This window comes from Mesoplodon densirostris, chromosome 9 (assembly GCF_025265405.1).
Source record: "Mesoplodon densirostris isolate mMesDen1 chromosome 9, mMesDen1 primary haplotype, whole genome shotgun sequence".
NCBI lineage: Eukaryota > Metazoa > Chordata > Mammalia > Artiodactyla > Ziphiidae > Mesoplodon > Mesoplodon densirostris.
This window is the reverse complement of record NC_082669.1, coordinates 76,812,202-76,832,028: the sequence shown is the minus strand read 5'-3', so window position 1 is coordinate 76,832,028 and position 19,827 is coordinate 76,812,202. Positions and strand designations below refer to the sequence as shown.

The following is a 19,827-nucleotide window of genomic DNA, read 5'->3' as shown; positions in this document are numbered from 1 at the left end:
TACAATGAGATATAACCTCACTCTGGTCAGAATGGCCATCATTAAAAAGTCTACAAATAATAAATGCTGGAGAGGGTGTGGAGAAAAAGGAACCCTCCTACACTGTTGGTGGGAAGGTAACCTGGTGCAGCCACTATGGAGAACAGTATGGAGGTTCCTTAAAAAATTAAAAATAGAGTTACCACATTAAAAAAAAAGTACTTTAAAACATACATGGTTAAGTATATTAATTTCTTCAGAAATATTTTCTCTAACTCTAAATTTTACTGGCAATGAGAGATTTAGAATCCAAAAGGAGTTGGGATGAAAGATAAAAAACCATACTCTGTGTTATTACTTTATTCTCTCACATCACTGATATTTCACATCTTCTACTGCTCCTACTCTACACTATCAAAGATACTTCAGAGTACTTAAATGTAAAACTACTACAAGTTTTTATTTGATAGGAATGCTGGGACTCCAACTAGAATTGAAGGCTGGGTATATATATATTTCATTCTAAGTAACAGAACAAATCGGAACTAAGTCCTCAACATTATCTCCCATCTACCAGTAGAAGGCAGTAGTAGGCAGGAGGCAGACATCAGGAATCTGGGAATATAAATCTGGAAATAAACAAAAAAGGTAATAAAATTTTCACCTCAGTTAATGGAAAATTTAATTAACCAGGATAACCTATTTGAGACATAGGATCATCTCCTGGTGATCCTGACAGGAGACCAATGTAACAAAAGACACTGACAAATAAGAGTTTTTGGCAGGAATGGAGAAACAAAGCAAACTGATGAATACTCTTATTTACTGAAATCTATGGGGGAAAAGATGGAAAGGAAGGAAGGGTAAATTCTGACTCATAAACACCTGATTGGTTTTTGGCCTACCTTATGCTTTCTAAATAAGTAGTGCTCAGTGGAGATTTCACAGTGCATCCACAGAGGCTGGGTTTAACCTAATTTAATTGATTTGATTTGACAGGCAATTACTTTGGAGTTAGTATTCTAGTCAATATTTTAATGAAATGGGCTGGCAACTAGAAAATTGTAAATTACCTATCTGATATTTCCCTATTAAGTATAATTAGTGTTTTTGATAGAATCATAAATTTTGAGTTGTGGGACTAACATATCTCTATTTAAAAAATTAAATAGCTATGTCATCCTTTAATTTTAATGTTTGATGTCTTAATTCATCAATATGAATAATCTGTTAGTACAATAGTTTTGTTAAGAATAATTATTTTTAGGCACAGAAAAGCACATTAATAAATAGGAACTTTTCAAAAGTACCACATAATCACTGATTTAAATTCTTGTTTTAGAGCAGTTTAATTCCTCACACTTATATACATATATATGTATGTATATATCAGATATCACAATTAGATCCTTGAAAAAAATTCGTTTTTGTCTTTCACTGAATGAAAAGTGTTGTCTTGTTAACAACTCTACCAACACATTTCTTTCTTTGGCTTATGTCCCAAACATAATAATTTAGAATAAAATCAAGCAGTAGTTTCAAATCAGTATCTATGCTGAATGGATTTTTCATGTGGAGAAGTCACTGAATACGTTCTCTGCTCTTCTGACAAGCAATTTTGCTATCTTAAGCACTAAATATCATGGCAAATTATAAAACTAAGAAAATTTGCTAATTCTTTGGGTGATATGTTAAAGTTAACAATTACTAATTTATTCTAACTTCTTTAGAAGATTATCCATTATTAATACAGTGAACCTTGGCTATGACAGTATTTATTAGATTATCCAGCACTGGTTAAGTCAGCTGAGACTCCATCTGACGGATTTTAATTGTTGAAATAGTAAAAGACCTCTTTATAACAGCCTTCTCAGCAATAAAGCAGCTCTGTAATAGCAAGGCTCTAAAGGATTTGAGGATGAAAATACTAACAGATTACTTCTCAGCCCTGATATTGAAATAGAAACTTTCTGAAAGTTAGGTGAAATCTTGGCTGATATTCATTGTATCACTCTGTTTTATAAAAATATTTCCCTAGAAAGTAATTTTTCTTTCCAGCCCGCTTTCAGGCAAAAGGCTGTGCTAGATACTGGAGAGCAAATAAAGAAGAATAAGAACGACCCTGCCCTCAAGGAACCCACATCTTTTCCACCAGGGAGGCTGGTCATGTTCACAGATACATCTCACACGACCTAGAATGTAAGAAGCACCAGAGGAGAGAAAAGAACAAAGCACAATGGTGAGGTAGCCTATATCCAGCAAGTGAAATACTGAAGCACTGGATGCACTTCCTTAGTTCCAGTTACATGCCAGACTGCGTGGGTAGTTGTTTGGTCTTACTTTGAGGTATTTAACAAATCCTTTTCCTTCAAGTTATCTGGAGCTGCTGCTTTTATAAAGACAGTTGTGAGTAGTCTTTTAAAGCTTCTGCAAAACACTTGTGATCCAATCATTTTCCAGGACATTTAAAAAAATATAATTCTCAATTTACTTGTCTACCGACAACCTCTCCCGTATCTTCAGTGAGTTTAGTATAAATCCCATCTCCATGATGTAAAATAACCTTCTCTAAATGTGACTACATCACAAAAGTCACTTGGAAGAGGAAATAAAAAAGTTGCTGGACAATAAAACATACAACAGATTTTAATCCTAGAATTTCAGATGTAGTACTAATTTCCCATGGTTTACCTCATAATTACAAAAATTAATCCAAAAAGTGATATATATCTTGCATCCCTAAAAGAATGGGTGGAAGTTAGTTAACGTAAGATAGTACATGTTGCAAATTACTCATGCAACAGCAAACACAGAATTTTGTCAGCAGTTCATCTGACTAGCACTGGCTTCACGGGATGTCCAAATGCAACTTTACTAAAAATGATACTTGATGAATATCTTTAGTTATTTTTATTTTCAGGAAGTGATTCTCAAACCTGATAGTACATATAAATCAACTAGGGAGCTTTGGAAACATGATGTTTTTCACACAGTGATTCTAATGTAATCATTCTGTGGTGACTGGTACATGTTTTATGTGAATCCGCAAACTACTGTTCTAAGGAAAACCTGTTATGATCAATTATATGACTTCATAATTTAGTGTAAGAGTAAAAAAGATAGACATTTTATGGGAGAAGATTAAAAAATGGTTTCTGGTTTTGGGAAAAACAACATCTTTGCACTTTATTTATGAAAGGTAATCAAATTAAAGTCATTGATACAATATGTTTCTTTACTGTGAATCTGCTCATACACATTTGATAAACTGAAGAATAACGTCAGCATAACACAGAAGTTGTATTAGTTCATGTGTATTTTTTTCCAGCAAAATAGTGATTTGAAGCAATCACGGCATGCTTTCTCATTATTTAAAGAAAGCCTAAGCAATATACAACAATCTTTAACAAAACTCCTGAAAATCTAGTTAAGTTCTTCCTTACAGCAAGTAGGGACTTCAAGAACTGCTACTCTTTCCATTATGTTAAGCTACGCAAGGAAGCTGATGATACAGATGAACAAGGTGCAATGGCATTTCTTCCCGTGTTTAAATAACACCTGACTGACAGAGTGTCTTTTCAACAAATGGTTGGAACAAATGGACATTCACAGGCCCCTCCCCACAAAAAAAAAAAATCAATCTAGGCACAGACCTTACACTCTTCACAAAAATTAACTCAAAATGGATCACAGACCTAATCGTAAAACACAAAACTGTAAAACTCTTAGACAATAATGCCAACTAAAAAATGCCACTGGCCATCCAGCTCCACAAGGATTGAGTCATTAGCCACCGCAGTTGCTGATCTTCAACACGTCCTGAAAGGAGTTCAGGGTGGAGATCAGAAATGAGGTTCTCTGTGCTCTGGGAAAACTGGAAGAACAGGCCTTCAGATAGTGAGATATTTTCAGAAGAAACTTTTTTATGAACCTGGATTCTTTCATCTTCCCATATTTAGAAAAGCACTAAAACCATGAACTAAGATATCTGCTCCTCGTGACTACCAGCAACCTTCTACCAAGAGGTGTGCTTGGTTGCACAGACCACCTTTGCCAAAATCACAAATATACTGACCTCCCTGCTTACCTCTTTGGAACAGTTTCCCAGAGCTATCTGAGAGGCTGTCTGCAGGGCTACAGTCCTTAGTAAGAAAATGAATAAACCAGACTCACAGCTTTTATGTTGTGCTTTTTTTTTTTTTTTTTTTCCGGTACGTGGGCCTCCCACTGCTGCAGCCCCTCCCGCTGCGGAGCACAGGCTCCGGACACGCAGGCCCAGTGGCCACGGCCCACAGGCCCAGCCGCCCCGCGGCATGTGGGATCCTCCCGGACCGGGGCACGAACCTGCGTCCCCTGCATCGGCAGGGGGACTCTCAACCACTGCGCCACCAGGGAAGCCCTATGTTGTGCATTTTTAAGTCAATAATAACACAGGAGAAAACCTTGACGACCTTGAGCATAATGATGCCTTTTTAGATACAACACCAAAGACAGGATCCCTGAAAGAAATAACTGATAAGGTCAACTTCATTAAAATGAAAAACTTCCTTAAAATTAAAAACTTCCACTCTGAAAAAGACAGTATCAAGAAAATTAGAAGCCAAGCCAGAGACGGAGAAAAGATTTGCAAAAGACACACCTGATAGGGCTTCCCTGGTGGCACAGTGGTTGAGAGTCTGCCTGCCGATGCAGGGGACACGGGTTCGTGACCCGGTCCGGGAGGATCCCATATGCCACGGAGCGGCTGGGCCCACGAGCCATGGCCACTTGGCCTGCGCGTCGCGGAGCACAGGCTCCGGACTGGAGAGGCCACAGCAGTGAGAGGCCCGCGTACCTCAAAAAAAAAAAAAAGACACACCTGATAAAGGACTGTTATCCACAATATACCAAAAACCTCTTAAAACTCAACAAGATAACAAACAACCTGATTAAAAAATGGGCTGAAGCTCTTTATTATTTTTTAATTGAAGTATAGTTGATTTACAATATTATACGGGCCTGAAGATATTAACAGACATCTCATCCAAGAAGATATACAGAAGGCAAACAAGCATATGAAAAGATTCTCCACATCATATGGTATGAGGGAAATGCAAATTAAAACAAGATCCCACTGTACAGCTATTAGAATGGCCAAAATCCAGAACACTGAACACACCAAATGCTGGTGAGGATGTGGAGCAACAGGAACTCTCATTCGTTGCTGGTGGGAACACAAAATGGTACAGTCACTTTGGAAGACTGTGTGGCAGCTTCTTACAAAACTAAACATACTCTTACCATACAATCCAGCAATCGTACTCCTTGGTATTTACCCAAAGGAGCTGAAAAATGATGCCCACACAAAAACCTGCACACAGGTGTTTACAGCAGCTTTAATCATAATTGTCAAAACTTGGAAGCAACCAATATGTCCTGCAGTAGGCAAATGGATACATCAATTTTGGTACATCCAGACAATGGAATATTATTCAGCACTAAAAAGAAATGAGCTATCAAGACATAAAAACACATGGAACAATCTTAAATGCATATTACTAAGTGCAAGAAGCCAATCTAAAAAGGCTGCATACTGTATGATTCTAACGATATGCCGTTCTGGAAAAGGCAAACCTATGGAGACCATAAAAAGATCAGTGGTAGCTGGGACGGGGGTGGGAACAGATGATTATGCAGAGCACAGAGGATTTTTAGAGCAGTGCAAATACTCTGTAGGATATTATAATAATGGATATATGCCATTATACATTTGTCCAAACCCTTAGAATGTACAACACCAAGGGGGAACCCTAAAGTAAACAAAGAACTTTGGGTGATTATGATAGGGCAATGTACATTCATCCTTGGTAAAAAATGTACCATTCTGGTGAATAACGTTGATAATGGGAAAGGCTATTCATGTATGGGGGTAAGGAGTATGTGGGAAACCTCTGTACCTCTGCGATTTTGTTGTAAATCTAAAACTGCCCTAAAAAAATAGTCTTAGAAACAAAACAAAACACTTGATTGACAGAAGTCTACACAGTGAGTTGGGTATTTAATTTTGATAAAACTGGTCTTCATTAGGAGTAAATGTCTCCAAGGAACTACAGTTTGAAGGAGGCAGCATGAATTCCAGAGTTCAGTGATGCAAAGAATTAACTGGACTGTAAATCCAGTGGAGACTTAACCATGCTGCTCTTTTTATTAGGATTGCTATGGTTTACAAAGTTCTATTGGTTTGGAGTGATCTATCCCTAACCCAATCCCCCACCCCCTGCCACGCGCAAGACCTGTTATTTGTGTCGTGTACTTCTGTAGAAGGCAGTTTTTCAGGAATGCATAAGGTTACTAGAGTAGAAGCACCTCTGTTATTTGTATATAACAAAGTATTTTTAGGGCTGAATACACCGGGACAGACGAGGGCATCTACTGATAACACAGATCAGCTTTTAGACTTAAAAACCCTTAATAAAAGAACGTGGGACTAGGGAATCACGGTACTCCACATATTGAAAAAGTGCTTCTGGTATAGCATATCACAGCTTACAGCGAGTGAGGACCTAGGGTCAAAACTCCACTTCAGGGATGAGAAAACTATAACCTAGAAGTTATTTTCTACTTCGCATCTTGCCTCCCTAGTAAAGTGTTACAACAAGCCTTCTTGTATAGGCCAATGTTCATTATGCCAAATAACTGGCCATCTTAACAGTTTCTGCATCACGTTACAGCCAAGTCAACAAGGAGGCTTTGTCCTTCCTTCCCTAATGCAGTTCCAGTTTTATTCTGCAAAACAATGAGAAAATAGCACTTGTTTTATCAAAACATGCTTTATAACCAATTTTACTGGAATGGATTTATCCCTCAAAATCCAGATATAAAATTGCCATTCTGAGAGAGAAAAATACTAAATAGAGGAAGATAATAAGTATCACTCAAGAGTGCCAGTCTGTAAGATTCAGGGTATTGACTCATGGAATAAAAAAAACACTGATATCAAAGAGGTGCAGAGTCTTGAACTGTGAAGAAACCTCTCAAGAAATCTAGATGAAAACAAAATGCTTAAATGACTGTGTATTTGAAGTTATTAAGTGGCAATCAGTGAAACCTCACCAGATGTTTATATAAACCACCTAAAATAGATACACAAAATATCTTCAAAAAATTGACAGCAATTCAAAATAAGCAAGCCAAGGAAAGAGTATATGTACTGACAAAACAGCAGCAAACCATCCATAGTTTCGGTATGTTTTACTTTGATCTGAAGATACATAATTCCACAAAATCCACTTTGGATTTTAATTTTGGACGTGCCAAAAAAAAAAAAAAAGTTCAGAAGCAATGACCTATAAATTATTCTTTGTACTTCTTGTGTTATAAATTCATTCCAAATTTCGAGTGTTCACCAAATGATCCTATGTGGGATAAAGTTCTGTACAAAAAGAACAGAAAAGACAGAAAAGCAACACACTGTAAATCCTTAAGGAACATATAGATAAATTCACCTTCAAGTCAAATTGTCATAAGGTACTTTTGACTTTCCAGAAATGACACTCAAAACCATTCAGAATCATTTGGATGGGTCTTACACTGGGCTAGAGTTAACAAAACTATAGCCTTCCCCATGAAAGGAGAGGGTGAGTTCCAGCTGCTTGAGAATTTCAATCATCTGAGGGAGCATCCAGAGAAATCTTGGGGAAGGTCTCTGATAGGGCAAGCTGCCACCACTGTTATTTTGAAAGTGCAGTGGGCTCAGATCCCCTTTGTGGAATTAGGAGATGTCAACAGTAGAGAACACCCTGTCTTCCTCTATGCTTCCTAGGTCTGATGACTCAAACCTCCTAGTCCTCTTCCAGTCAGCAGATATTCCCTAGCAATTAGAAGTGCAATAACAAAAAAGAATGGGGAAAACAGGAAAGGGAAAAAAAAACGAAGGGGACTAAAACACAATAGGGAAATATTTGACTGATAAAATCAATAAAGATAAGATCAGCATCAAAAGACATTAGGTTTCCCAAATCTTAGCACTCCACTGAACGTTGGTTATTGATCATGCATGATAGCTACTAAATAAAATATAAAACACAAAATAAGTTATTTGGGCTGTATAAAATAAACTAATGGGACAGTAATTCTATTCAACACACCCCATATACTTAAATATAAGAGGATATAGCAGTGGTCAAAGGAATCTATTACAGAGCATAAAGGTGCTTCACTCTGAATCTCACTGCCAGCTGTCATTTCTGCTGTGCTCCAAACATGTAATTTACAGTGGGGGAAAGGGATATTGTTATAATAATTTGGGAAGCCTCATAAACCACTCACCCAGATGAAAGCCACTGGGTTGAACAAACTCTTACTTAAAAAAGAATAAAGAGTAGAAAGTTTATTAATATTAAAGAGATGAGTCCTATATTCATCAAAATATACTTTTTTTTTGTTGCATTAAGGATTAAGAGACTTCAAGGATGAGCTCTTTAAATCTAACATATACGTGTGACACCAAGAGCTCCATAAGAGAAGACCTCCAACTACAAATAGCCAAGGGATATTTTACAAATTATTGGCACTGCTAGTTTCTGGTAAGCAATTGTTTTAGGAGTACAGTAAAACTTTAGAGCTTTCAGTGAGGTTTTCAGTATTCAACAAACCTAAATTTTATAATTATTTTCAAAAGTTTGTTATGATGAGGTGAGGTCTTCAAATATCTCACTGGAAATTGCTGAAGTTATTGCAACTCTTACCCAATGTCCAAAAAAAGTCTTCATTTCTTGGTCTGTGATTTTATAGCCTGTGATAACCCTGGACCATTGTTAGTGATCCACTGGCCAGACAGTAACTGTACAGTCATCTTAAGAATTAAACTAGGGCTTCCCTGGTGGCGCAGTGGTTGAGAGTCCGCCTGCCATGAAGGGGATGAGGGTTCGTGCCCCGGTCCGGGAAGATCCCACATGCCGTGGAGCGGCTGAGCCCGTGAGCCATGGCCGCTGAGCCTGTGCGTCCGGAGCCTGTGCTCTGCGACGGAAGAGGCCACAACAGTGAAAGGCCCGCATACCGCAAAAAAAAAAAAAAAAAAAAAAAGAATTAAACTAGTAAGTGTAGAAATGTTGGTAATAGGCAGAGTTCTCTCTGTAGCTCGATGGCAATACTACACTTGGTTCTGTCTGCCTTTACCACTTAAAGGCTAACAGGGCAGTCTCCAGCAGCTTCCTTCTGCACCCTTCCCTCCCCCAGCACTGACCTTTCTTTAATACGGAGAAGCATCCAGTACTGTTCTGAGACTTTCACTTTTTCTTCGTATTCAAAATGTAAGAAAGTACTCTCAGTTATTTTCTGTACTTCTTGGTTGACTGGTGTAATAATTGATTAAAATTCTCACTAAAATAGTTTAAATCGTACAGATTTCTAAAGCAAAATTTTCAGACAACAAAAATGAGTACATTGTAGGACTTTTAAGCAAAACACAGGGGAAACGCACCCATGATCCCACGATTCAGAAATAAGCACAATTAACATTATGATGATTTTTCTTCATATGTATCTCCACACTTTTAATTAAAAATCCCCAAAATACTTTCCTGATACATGTTTTTTTCCCTCCACTTAATATGCCATAAGGAGCTTTCCACACCACCAAATATCCTTCTATAAAACTACTTAAAATAACCAGAGTATTCTAACAATGGAATATAACAATTTATTTAACCAATTGTACACATTTCTTGCTATTATAAACAAAATTGCAGTGAATATACCTTTAGCTAAATCTCTGCTCTTTTTAAAATAATAATTTTCTTAGGATTAATTAGAAGTAGAATTTCTAGGTCAAAGGGTACCAATATTTTAATGTGGATCATTTATATCTTTAGTTATGGAAGTAGTTAAAGAAAGTCTGGTCACGGGACTTCCCTGGTGGCGCAGTGGTTAAGAATCTGCCTGCCAATGCAGGGGACAAGGGTTCGATCCCTGGTCCGGAAGGATCCCACAATGCTGCGGAGCAACTAAGCCCATAAGCCACAACTACTGAACCTGTGTGCCACAACTGCTGAAGCCTGTGCTCCTGGAGCCCACGTTCTGCAATAGGAGAGGCCACGGCAATGAGAAGCTCGCACATCACAATGAAGAGTAGCCCCCACTCACCACAACTAGAGAAAGCCTGTGTGCAGCCATAAATGAATGAATGAATGAATGAATAAATAAATAAAATTGATTCTTAAAAAAAAAAAAGTCTGGTCATTAGCAATTAGTAGGTGAGATTAGTAGGGGTAACCAGATACCATAATTGTTGACTTTGAACATGAACTTGATTTCTTTCTTTTATTCTGATACGAAGAGAGTCAGAAAAGATGGTCAACAATCTCTCTAGCTATAGGAGCTCCTCATTTCCTTTCTAGGGAAGCATAACCTAGGTAGGGCCCTATTTTAAGTGTGACCTATTCCTGGTTACGGATGCAGCCTCTGCTCAAAAGTTTCTCTCAACTAGAGTCAGGCTAGGGTCCAGAGAAAGCACTCTGCATTTTAAAGTCAGGGTTGCTGTGGTTCCCCCCCTTTTTTTTTTAATCTTACTAAATAATTTACTTAAAAGTTTCTTTCTGCCTTTGTCCCATTCTCTCAAGCGTGAAGACATTTCTGCAACACTTTTATTGACTGTTAGGCACTAACCAAGAGCAATTATCCCTATCAACTGACCTAGAGTTATTACAAATAATTACTTAACACAAGTTAAATTATTGAGTTTGAGTAGCTGGTATAAACAATCTCGTGTTTGTGACCAGTGGTAAGTGGGCCTAGAGGACCAATGATACATCAATGCCTTGAGCAGTAGTCCTCGAAGTGTGGCCCCTGGACCAGCAGCATCAGCATCACCTGAAAACTTGTTAGAAATGCAAATCACTGGGCCCCAGACCAGGACCTACTAAATCGGAAACTCTGGGGGTGGGGCCCAGAAATTTGAGTTTTAACAAGCAACCTGTTTTAACAGGTGATGCAATTTAAGAATTAATATTAAAATCTTCTAGTGAAACACTTATGTTGTTTCAGAGGATTCCTTATGGTGCAAGAGAGACAGACGTTAAAAAAAAAAACTGGACTGGAGAGGAAAGTGGGGAGAACTTGCTATATCATAACAATGTTTGGATTTGATAACTTCAGTTTTCCTTTAAGAGTAGTTAGGACCAGAATCATCCAGTGCCAGATCTAATTAATCAAATTTGGGGCGTTGGGCCCGGAGCAGGATCCCAGGTGTGCTTCTGTATACTAATGTTCAAAAGCTACTGCCCAGCCTGCACTGTTGCCTAGAAAGGGCCACTGTGGCCTCTAGGAACTGGCACCTTTTTGTCTAATCCATTTCAACCTTCACCCTCAATCTCCAAGATACATTTTATGTTTTCTATCATAAAGGGCTATTTTTATTGGTATTACCCAGTGTCCTACAACTGAAACCTATGCTTCTAGATGTAAAGATGCTCACAGAAAACTATCTTTTGGAACAGAGGTAGTTTTGAAGAGCAGGGCCTGAGCTTTCATGGAATCTGAGAATCTAAGAAATTGTATATAAAAATATGTATATGCACACAAACATCACTCAGGGGAAGAGTTCACAGCTTTTACCAGGTTCTCAAAGAGATCTGTGATTCTCACAAAAGCTTAAAAACCAAACCAAACCCACAAAAAGCCCACTGGTCTAGAAAGCAAATGATATCTATTTAAAAGTGAAATAAACACTGCATAAAATGTTGACACTGTAGAGCCGTGTATTAAGCACACATAAAAGTGAAAATGGGGACTTCCCTGGTGGTGCAGTGGTTACGACTCCACGATCCCAATACAGGGGGCCTGGGTTCGATCCCTGGTCAGGGTATGAGATCCCACATGCATGCCGCAACCAAGAGTTTGCATGCCACAACTAAGGAGCCCGCCTGCTGCAACTAAGACCCAGCACAACCAAATAAATAAAAATAAATATTAAAAAAAAGTGAAAATAAACAGTATGTATTATATAACACTGGGGAATGAGGCCAATGTGAGGTGCTATACGACCCAATATGATGATCGAATGCTCTAAAGGCTTTACAGTCTACCCTCTTTAAGGCCAGACTGATGAATATGATGGCTTTTTTCTTTTTTTAAATTTATTTATTTATTTTATTTATTTATTTTGGCTGTGTTGGGTCTCCGTTGCTGCGCGCGGGCTTTCTCTAGTTGCGGCGAGCGGGGGCTACTCTTCATGGCAGTGAGTGGGCTTCTCGTTGCGGTGGCTTCTCTTGCTGCAGAGCACGGGTTCTAGGCGTGCAGGCTTCAGTAGTTGCAGCATGCGGGCTCAGTAGTTGTGGCTCACGGGCTCTAGAGCACAGGCTCAGTAGTTGTGGCGCACGGGCTCAGTTGCTCCGTGGCATGTGGGATCTTCCCGGACCAGGGATCGAACCCGTGTTCCCTGCACTGGCAGGTGGATTCTCAACCACTGCGCCACCAGGGAAGCCCCGATGATGGCTTGTTTTTGTTAGGCATTATGCTAGGATGTTTATACACAATCTCTGACTTAATTATCAAAAAAAGTCCTATGAGGAAGGCAGTTTTGTTATTGTTAGGTAGTAAGAGAATCAGTTTTAAACTTATTCCAGTGGGTTAGTGACAACTCAATCCATTACCATACTTGTGAAAGTCAGTTAATTGGTAATGGCTTCATTCAGCGACTATACTGCTATAGCTAAAGGTCTACCAATCCCCACACAATACTGCTTCTGAGAGACCAACGGTCTTTGATCTCTATGATTCCCAAAACCCAAAACAAGATCAGCAGTCTGCTTTGTCAGAAAGACTATGCCTTTTAAGTACAGGTCTCCACTGTCCAGCAACAGTAAATCCAGCTTTTTGATTCAGAGATTGAGCAATGACCTCCTTGACCAAAGGGTTCCACAGAGGATTGGAATGCAGGCAGTCTGATTCCAGAGCCTAACCTTGGAGTTATTATACTCTCCCTGAGCAAATATCCTAATATCTGGATTATGATGGAGAGACCTTGATGACCCCACCCTTTCATGACCATAGAAATGTTGTTATTAAAATGCGGTTTATAGTAACTTATTATTGCTCCTTTCTAATTTTATTACTATTTAATGGATACCGTGAATGGCAGAGTCCCCATGAAGTTAGGCAGTATTATTCATCAACATTTACAACCAAAAGTATCCATATTTTTAACTGAAACAAATCTAAAACAAAATAGCCTCTTAAATACTAAGCTTTGAAGAGTATCTAAATATGATTAACAGCATACTTTTGTATTAATAAGACAAAATGTATTTTAAAAATATATAATCCTCTATATCGTTTATAAAACATTCTGAGAGATAATCCCATGGAACAAATGTTTTATGTCATTAAATTACCTTTATTAATATAATTCACTTATTAGGCTTTTAACATATTAATTGAGAAAATAAATCACATGCAGTTAATTTTTTCGTAAATAAAAAGTATAGACCAAAAAAAAAAAACTCTTAAAAAAATGAAACTAAAAATATTATTTACAATGGGAACTTTAAGTCCAAAGTTCTCTTTGTAAGACAATACTCCCTGCATTGTTCTCCCCTTGGCTTTCTTTCTGAGCTTTAATATAAGGCTGAAAATTCCTGGCCAGCAGCTTGACAATTTTAAGATCCATAAATTTGGGCAAGCAGTCTATACACATGGCTCAATAATAATCTTTTTAAATTTAACTGCTTTTAAAAATGTCTCAGTAATTTGGAAGACAGAATATGAAGGGAGATGAAATCTACTGAGGCCACAAAACTAGAAGGGCAGATTGTAGGAAGGAGGAGAGCTATGCAGGCAGGCTGAGAGCAGTGTACAGAACTCACTGTAGAGAAATATAAAGTAATGAGTTAGGGAACACCAAATTCTACAGAAAATGAATACACCCTTGGTACTCATATGCTACAAGACACTGAACAGAAGAATAAATGTTTAGTAGAGGATAAGACTTTAAACTTTTAGCACGGCACTTAAAAAACTAAGTAGATTTTTAAAATGTTTATTGTCTTGGTATAAGTCAAAGGACGTTACTTAAAAATGAAGCAATTTTATTTGGAACAAAGGGTGGTTCAGGTCACCTTGCTTTAAAAAAGTCTTCTATTACAGAATATTCAAATAAAAGCAAGCAGAATGACACAAAAGCTTTGACTAGAGGCTTTGATGTTCAAGAGGATTAAACAAATGAGCACTGGTGTCTTTTGATGGAGAGCAGATTATGAAGAAACTCCTAAAAACACAATTCTAAAGGGACCATGAAGGTTAAAGAATATAAGGATTTGGGGCAAAATGTTACATGTGGTAAAATCCAGACAAGAAGCACAAAAATACATTAGGGGAGAGGTTAAAAATCTCTATAAGAAATGAGATTTTGTTTCCACCTTCGATACAAGTTATTCTTTTCTGCCAGAAAAAGCAAGAAATAAGGACCCAAATGAAGCAGAGTTGACCCTTGAACAAGGCGGGGATTGGGGCGGCCTCCTCGCAGCTGAAAATCAGCCTAGAACTTTACAGCAGGCCCTCCTTACCTGTGGTTCCACAGCAACCTCAGCAACTGCACATCATGTAGTACTGCAGTATTTACAGAAAAAAAAATCCGGGTAAAAGTAGACTCTCACTGCTCAGACCGCTGTTGTTCAAGAGTTAACTACAATCACCTTTCTCAATCTGAAAAATCAAAAACACAGCCAGAAAGTAGACATAGCTAGGCATATAAAAATGTCATTCATTAGCTCTCTATGGGATTTAGCAAATATATTTTGCATCCTCAGGTTTTTTTTAATAGGCAGAAAACCTAATTGTTGGCTGTTAGGTAAAATAAAACTGACCTTACAGATTGTGAAATGAGACACAGTTGGTCTCCAGGTACATTATTACTAGTTTTGAAGGCAAATAAATGTCAAAGCTGAACCTTCATTCCAATCACCCAAGCACCTGGTTGAAGCTAACAACACCAGACAGCCTACAGTATTGAATACAGGGGAAGCCCAGAAGGGAATTCAAAGACGCTAGTGTAGCGACCAGAAAGACACTCGAAATTCATGAAGCTACTTAATGTCTCAAGTTTTTATGGTGGTTGGAATCTTCTCCAAGCTGCCTGAGCAAACTTGTAAGTAGGAGAACCACTGAGACAAGTTCTACTTAAGAGACAATTAAATATTAGGGATTATGGTAGCCTATCAATACAAGGTCTAATCTCTGTCTCACACACATTTCTGTGGTTGTATATGAATGATATTAACAATCCTACCAAATCCTTGAAAGAAGTGTTAAAACTAAAAGAAAAATATTGCAAAGCTGTAAGAAGTGAACATCAGATGAAAGAAAAGCAATCACTCTACGCTGTAACTTCATTGCAGAAGTTGGGATGGTACATAATCCAGAGTAGGTACAACTTTCTGTTCCATCACCTTTGCTTTCTGCCTGGCCTACCTGCTTGATTTCATTCTCTTCTTGCCCTAGTTTTAGAAAACTGTTGCATTCCTTACACTCCGAAATGTAATGTGAAAATCAAAATTTAACTGGTACCTAACTAAGGCTGATCACTTCCCAGAAATAACTACCCTATAAAAGCAAGATTGGGGGGTTTACTAAGGAATACCTATTGATGTTAATTTAATGATAGAAAAAAATTAAATGACCTAATATCCAACAATAAGAGAATGATTAAATGAATTATAGACATTAAACAAGTCATTAAAAATGTGTTTTGAGAGATTTAGTGGCATGGGGAAATACTCAGGAAAAAATTGTATAAATCCATATTTATACTATGATCCCTATTTTTAAAAAAATACATATTTTTAAACAAAAGGAACTACCAAAGAAAAAAACAAAAAAGCTGAGCTGGAAGGGTGAAAGGAATTACTATTGTCTTCTTCCTCCTCTTTAGCTACTCTGCAAGTCTTTATACCCCTACCTCAAGGAAGTGTGCCCAGGATGGATGAATTTACCCATTTGGTAATTTTTTTAAGAGTTTTTTCCTAATGTATCTGTAATTTGCTTTGTATCTGAGTATTGCTTAATTCATGTCATCTACTGACTTGGTATCTGGGACACTGCATAGAATCCTTTCATTTCTTTTCTAGGAAGGGCATGCTAGAGGCTGAAGGTCCAAAGTGAGGACTGCTCAGTTTGTCTGAGCTGTTACCTTTGCGCATGCACTAACACATTTAAAAGCTTCCCTGCCAATTTCTCTAATAAAAGCCCTGAACATTAAAATCTCTCCTAAAACTTTGCCTTGTTCTTTTTCTCTGTTTTAAAGTAAAAGTCCCTTTGAATACTGCAAGCAAAACCATGAAAAGCAAACAATTAAAAAAACTCACTAGATAGTGTCTCTGGAATTACAGTTCTTAAAGTAACTTTCTTATTGGTTAATTAATTTAGAAGATGCATCCCCTATCAAAGTACTGACAGAAAAAAAAAAAAACCCAACACTTTGGGATGCATCTATGGCTTAGTTTCCTTTATATAGATTTGAGGGTCAGGTTACTCTTTACTCCTAGACCCTACTCTTGTGCCAGTTAAGAGTCAGGTGAGTGTTTTTACAAGGAAACTGATTTTCCTTCTGATACTTGGAATACAATGGTAACAAAACTCCATCAGTTAGCCTTTTATAATACATGATAGAGTAACAAATCTTGATTTAGTTTAATTTATGCAAAAATATAAAAATTCATTGTATTTTATTATATTTGGGGACAATTAAACAAAACCAGAACATCTGCTGGCATGTTAAATGTCTTTCTAATTAAATCTAGAGTTGAATGAATCGATTCATTAGCAACAAGCCTGGTTTATTATCTCATTAATACAGATGGTTAGTATCACGAAGGGAAGAATAGGAGAATCTCAAAAAGTACAAAAGAAATTGCACAGTGACGTGGGCATCAGGGAGAATACTAGTTGAAGCAAAGTGCTCAGAACTTAGCTTTTCAAAGATTAAAATAAAAATCAATGTGCTAACATGGAAAGGACATTTACAAAGATATGTTGTTTTTTTTTTTAAAGTTCATAAAGGCAAGTTGGTAGCATGGGGATAAATACATAGATAAAAATGTTCATTTGGACTACAGAAAGAATTATTATTTTTGTGCCAAAATAATAATACACTGTAAAAACATTTTTAGAAGTTTATATATAAAGGCTAAATAAGAAGGCTTCCCCATAGATAGCCAGATTTAAAAAACAAAAAAAACAAACAAAAAAAACCCCTATTCCTATTTGAAGGTATGCCCAGCTTGGCATACAGCCATCACTTAATAAAAATTAAAATTTTAATTATTTACATTAATTATTAATAAATTGGGAAAATAATTAAATATTTCACCCATAGGCCACTTATTTGGCAAACTTAAATTCAAAACAGTAGACAGTACTAGAAACAGGACTGCCAGATAAAATATAGGATGCCCAGTTAAATTCGAATTTCAGATATACAACCAATACTGTTTTAGTATAAGTATGTCCCAAATACTGTATGGTATTGCATAGTATAAGCATATCCTGTGCAATATTTGGGGTATATACTAAAAAGGTTATTAGCTACTTATCTGAAATGCAAATATAATTGGTCCTCAATCTTTATTTTCATTTGCTTAATCTGGTAATTCTAACAAGGAAGGAAGAAAACAAGGCTTCTGTGTATTGAAATTAGATGCTAAGACTCATGCAGTTTACTCACAGGGAGCTCGGACTCTGAGTCTATATGCTGGCAACCCTCATGCCAAATCTACCCCTCTGATATATTTTATTTGATATGTACAGTATTTTAATTTCAATTAGCTACCATCATTAAAACTGGAAGAGTACACATTAAAAAAATTTCCAGACTCTGATAACACTGGGAGTCCATTTCCACATGTCAATAATCCAGATCTAAATGGCTGCTTCCTCAGGCAGGGTAGGTATGTTCCCATTTGCCATGATCCTCACCACCCCCTATTATTCCAAAATCAAGCTGAAAGTAGCAGTAATTCAAAGTGGTCGTCTTCCACCCCACTTCCAGCACTTCTGTTACCTGGCAGTTCCTTGAATTTCACTGAGTTTGTGGCCTGGGTTCTGCTATATATATTCATTTTATACCCAGTTCTTTCCACCAAAGATCTGAAGCCACAAATTATGATACGGAGAGAAGATGAAATTCTGCTAAAGCCTATTTCTCCCACTAGTTTTTTTTAAAAATAAATTTATTTATTAATTAATTTATTTAATTTTTGGCTGCGTTGGGTCTTTGTTGCTGCGTGTGGGCTTTCTCTAGTTGCGGCGAGCGGGGGCTACTCTTCGTTGTGGTGTGTGGGCTTCTCATGGCAGTGGCTTCTCTTGTTGCAGAGGATGGGCTCTAGGCCCGCGGGCTTCAGTAGTTGCAGCACGCGGGCTCAGTAGTTGTGGCTCGCAGGCTCTAGAGCGCAGGCTCAGTAGTTGTGGCACACGGGCTTAGTTGCTCCGCAGCATATGGGATCTTCCCGGACCAGGGCTCGAACCTGTGTCTCCTGCATTGGCAGGCGGATTCTTAACCACTGCACCACCAGGGAAGTCCCTCTCCCACTAGTTTTAAAATTTGAAGAAGGCAGGAAGTTTGTCCGCTTTATACATTCTTCTGGTTCTAGCCCCCCAGCCCAGTGTGCAGCATACAGTAGATCCTAAGTGAATGTTTGTTTGATTAATAAATGAATGATCATCAAAGAGGGAGAAGAATAACTATGGCAACAAAAACCAAAACAAGTAAAGCTATTTAGGAATTTTTGAGTGGAATCAGTATGTAAAAATATGTGTGTTTATTCTGCTGATAGTCATCAAGACATGATGTTTGCAGTCAGTTATGTATAGCCCTTTGAAAAGCTACTCAACGTAATAATCTTCAGAAACCTGGTAAGCTACTTAAACAAAACATCATATTGTTTTCTGAGATGCTGCCAGATAAATTAAAGGGCATTATAAACCATTACCCATGGAAAGAATCTAGAATTTCTTTTTATCTCTCAATTCCAACCACATTCCCCTAGTACTCTGAATTTTGGAGAGGCATGGAAATGCAAAGAGAGGAAAGAACAGAAGAGGTTTTCTATAAGGTTTGAATAATTCGGTCCAAGAATTATATTAATTAAATACCTCAAACAAGCACAGAAACACCCTATTCCAACATCCCACCTTCAGATTTTACTAATGGACTTCCCTGGAGATTTTCTTAAATGGCTATAACATACCCTTCCCCAAGGGCAGAGATATACTTTTCCATCTTTCCAGATCCCTGGTATATAGTAACTTTAAAGGATTTTTGTTATATCTGCGTATAGGTCACTTAGGAGATAAATTTTGGGGCAGTGAAACAGCTGAAGTTACAGTAGCTGAGAGAAAAGGAAAAAAAAATTTCAAATCAGATTTCAGAAAATCCATAATTTGTTTGCCATGCCTATAATACATAAAATCTCTTAAAAATTCATTTAAAAAATATTTATTGAAAATCTACAGTGTGCTAGGCACCAAGAGAAGAGAAAGGATTAGAGATGAAGATATGGATCCAGCTACCAAAGCACAGGTAGAGACACAAACAATTACAATACATGGCATTTGTTATAAATAATGGTAAGTACAAGGTATAAGGGAAATCCAGGGTATAGAGAGGATCTAAGTCTGCCAGTCAAAGGTGAAGAAGTTCATTATTTGAACTAAGACCTTAAGGGCAAATAATGAGTAAATGAGAAGAGCAAACCTAGTTGGAGAGAGCACGGTGCCCCCAGGCACTTCAAGGAGTAATATGGCAGAAAGGCAGAGACAGTATATTCAGGGAACTATGAATATTACTAACATTCAGGGATCTGACCCCAATATGGAAGC

The 19,827-nt window shown here is 37.6% G+C and overlaps 1 protein-coding gene across 3 annotated transcripts in view; it reads right to left on the bottom strand.

Annotated features, from left to right (window-relative positions):
- ZNF277 (zinc finger protein 277) overlaps positions 1-19,827 on the bottom strand; it is a 117,306-nt gene that overhangs the window by 71,105 nt on the left and 26,374 nt on the right. Inside the window, exon 2 of one of the 3 annotated variants that reach the window (XM_060108679.1) lies at positions 4,619-4,813. The exons of the other annotated variants lie outside the window; for them this stretch is intronic. Coding sequence (XP_059964662.1) covers positions 4,619-4,813 — 195 coding nt within the window. The remainder of the gene's footprint in view (positions 1-4,618; positions 4,814-19,827) is intronic. 3 annotated transcript variants of the gene reach the window in all.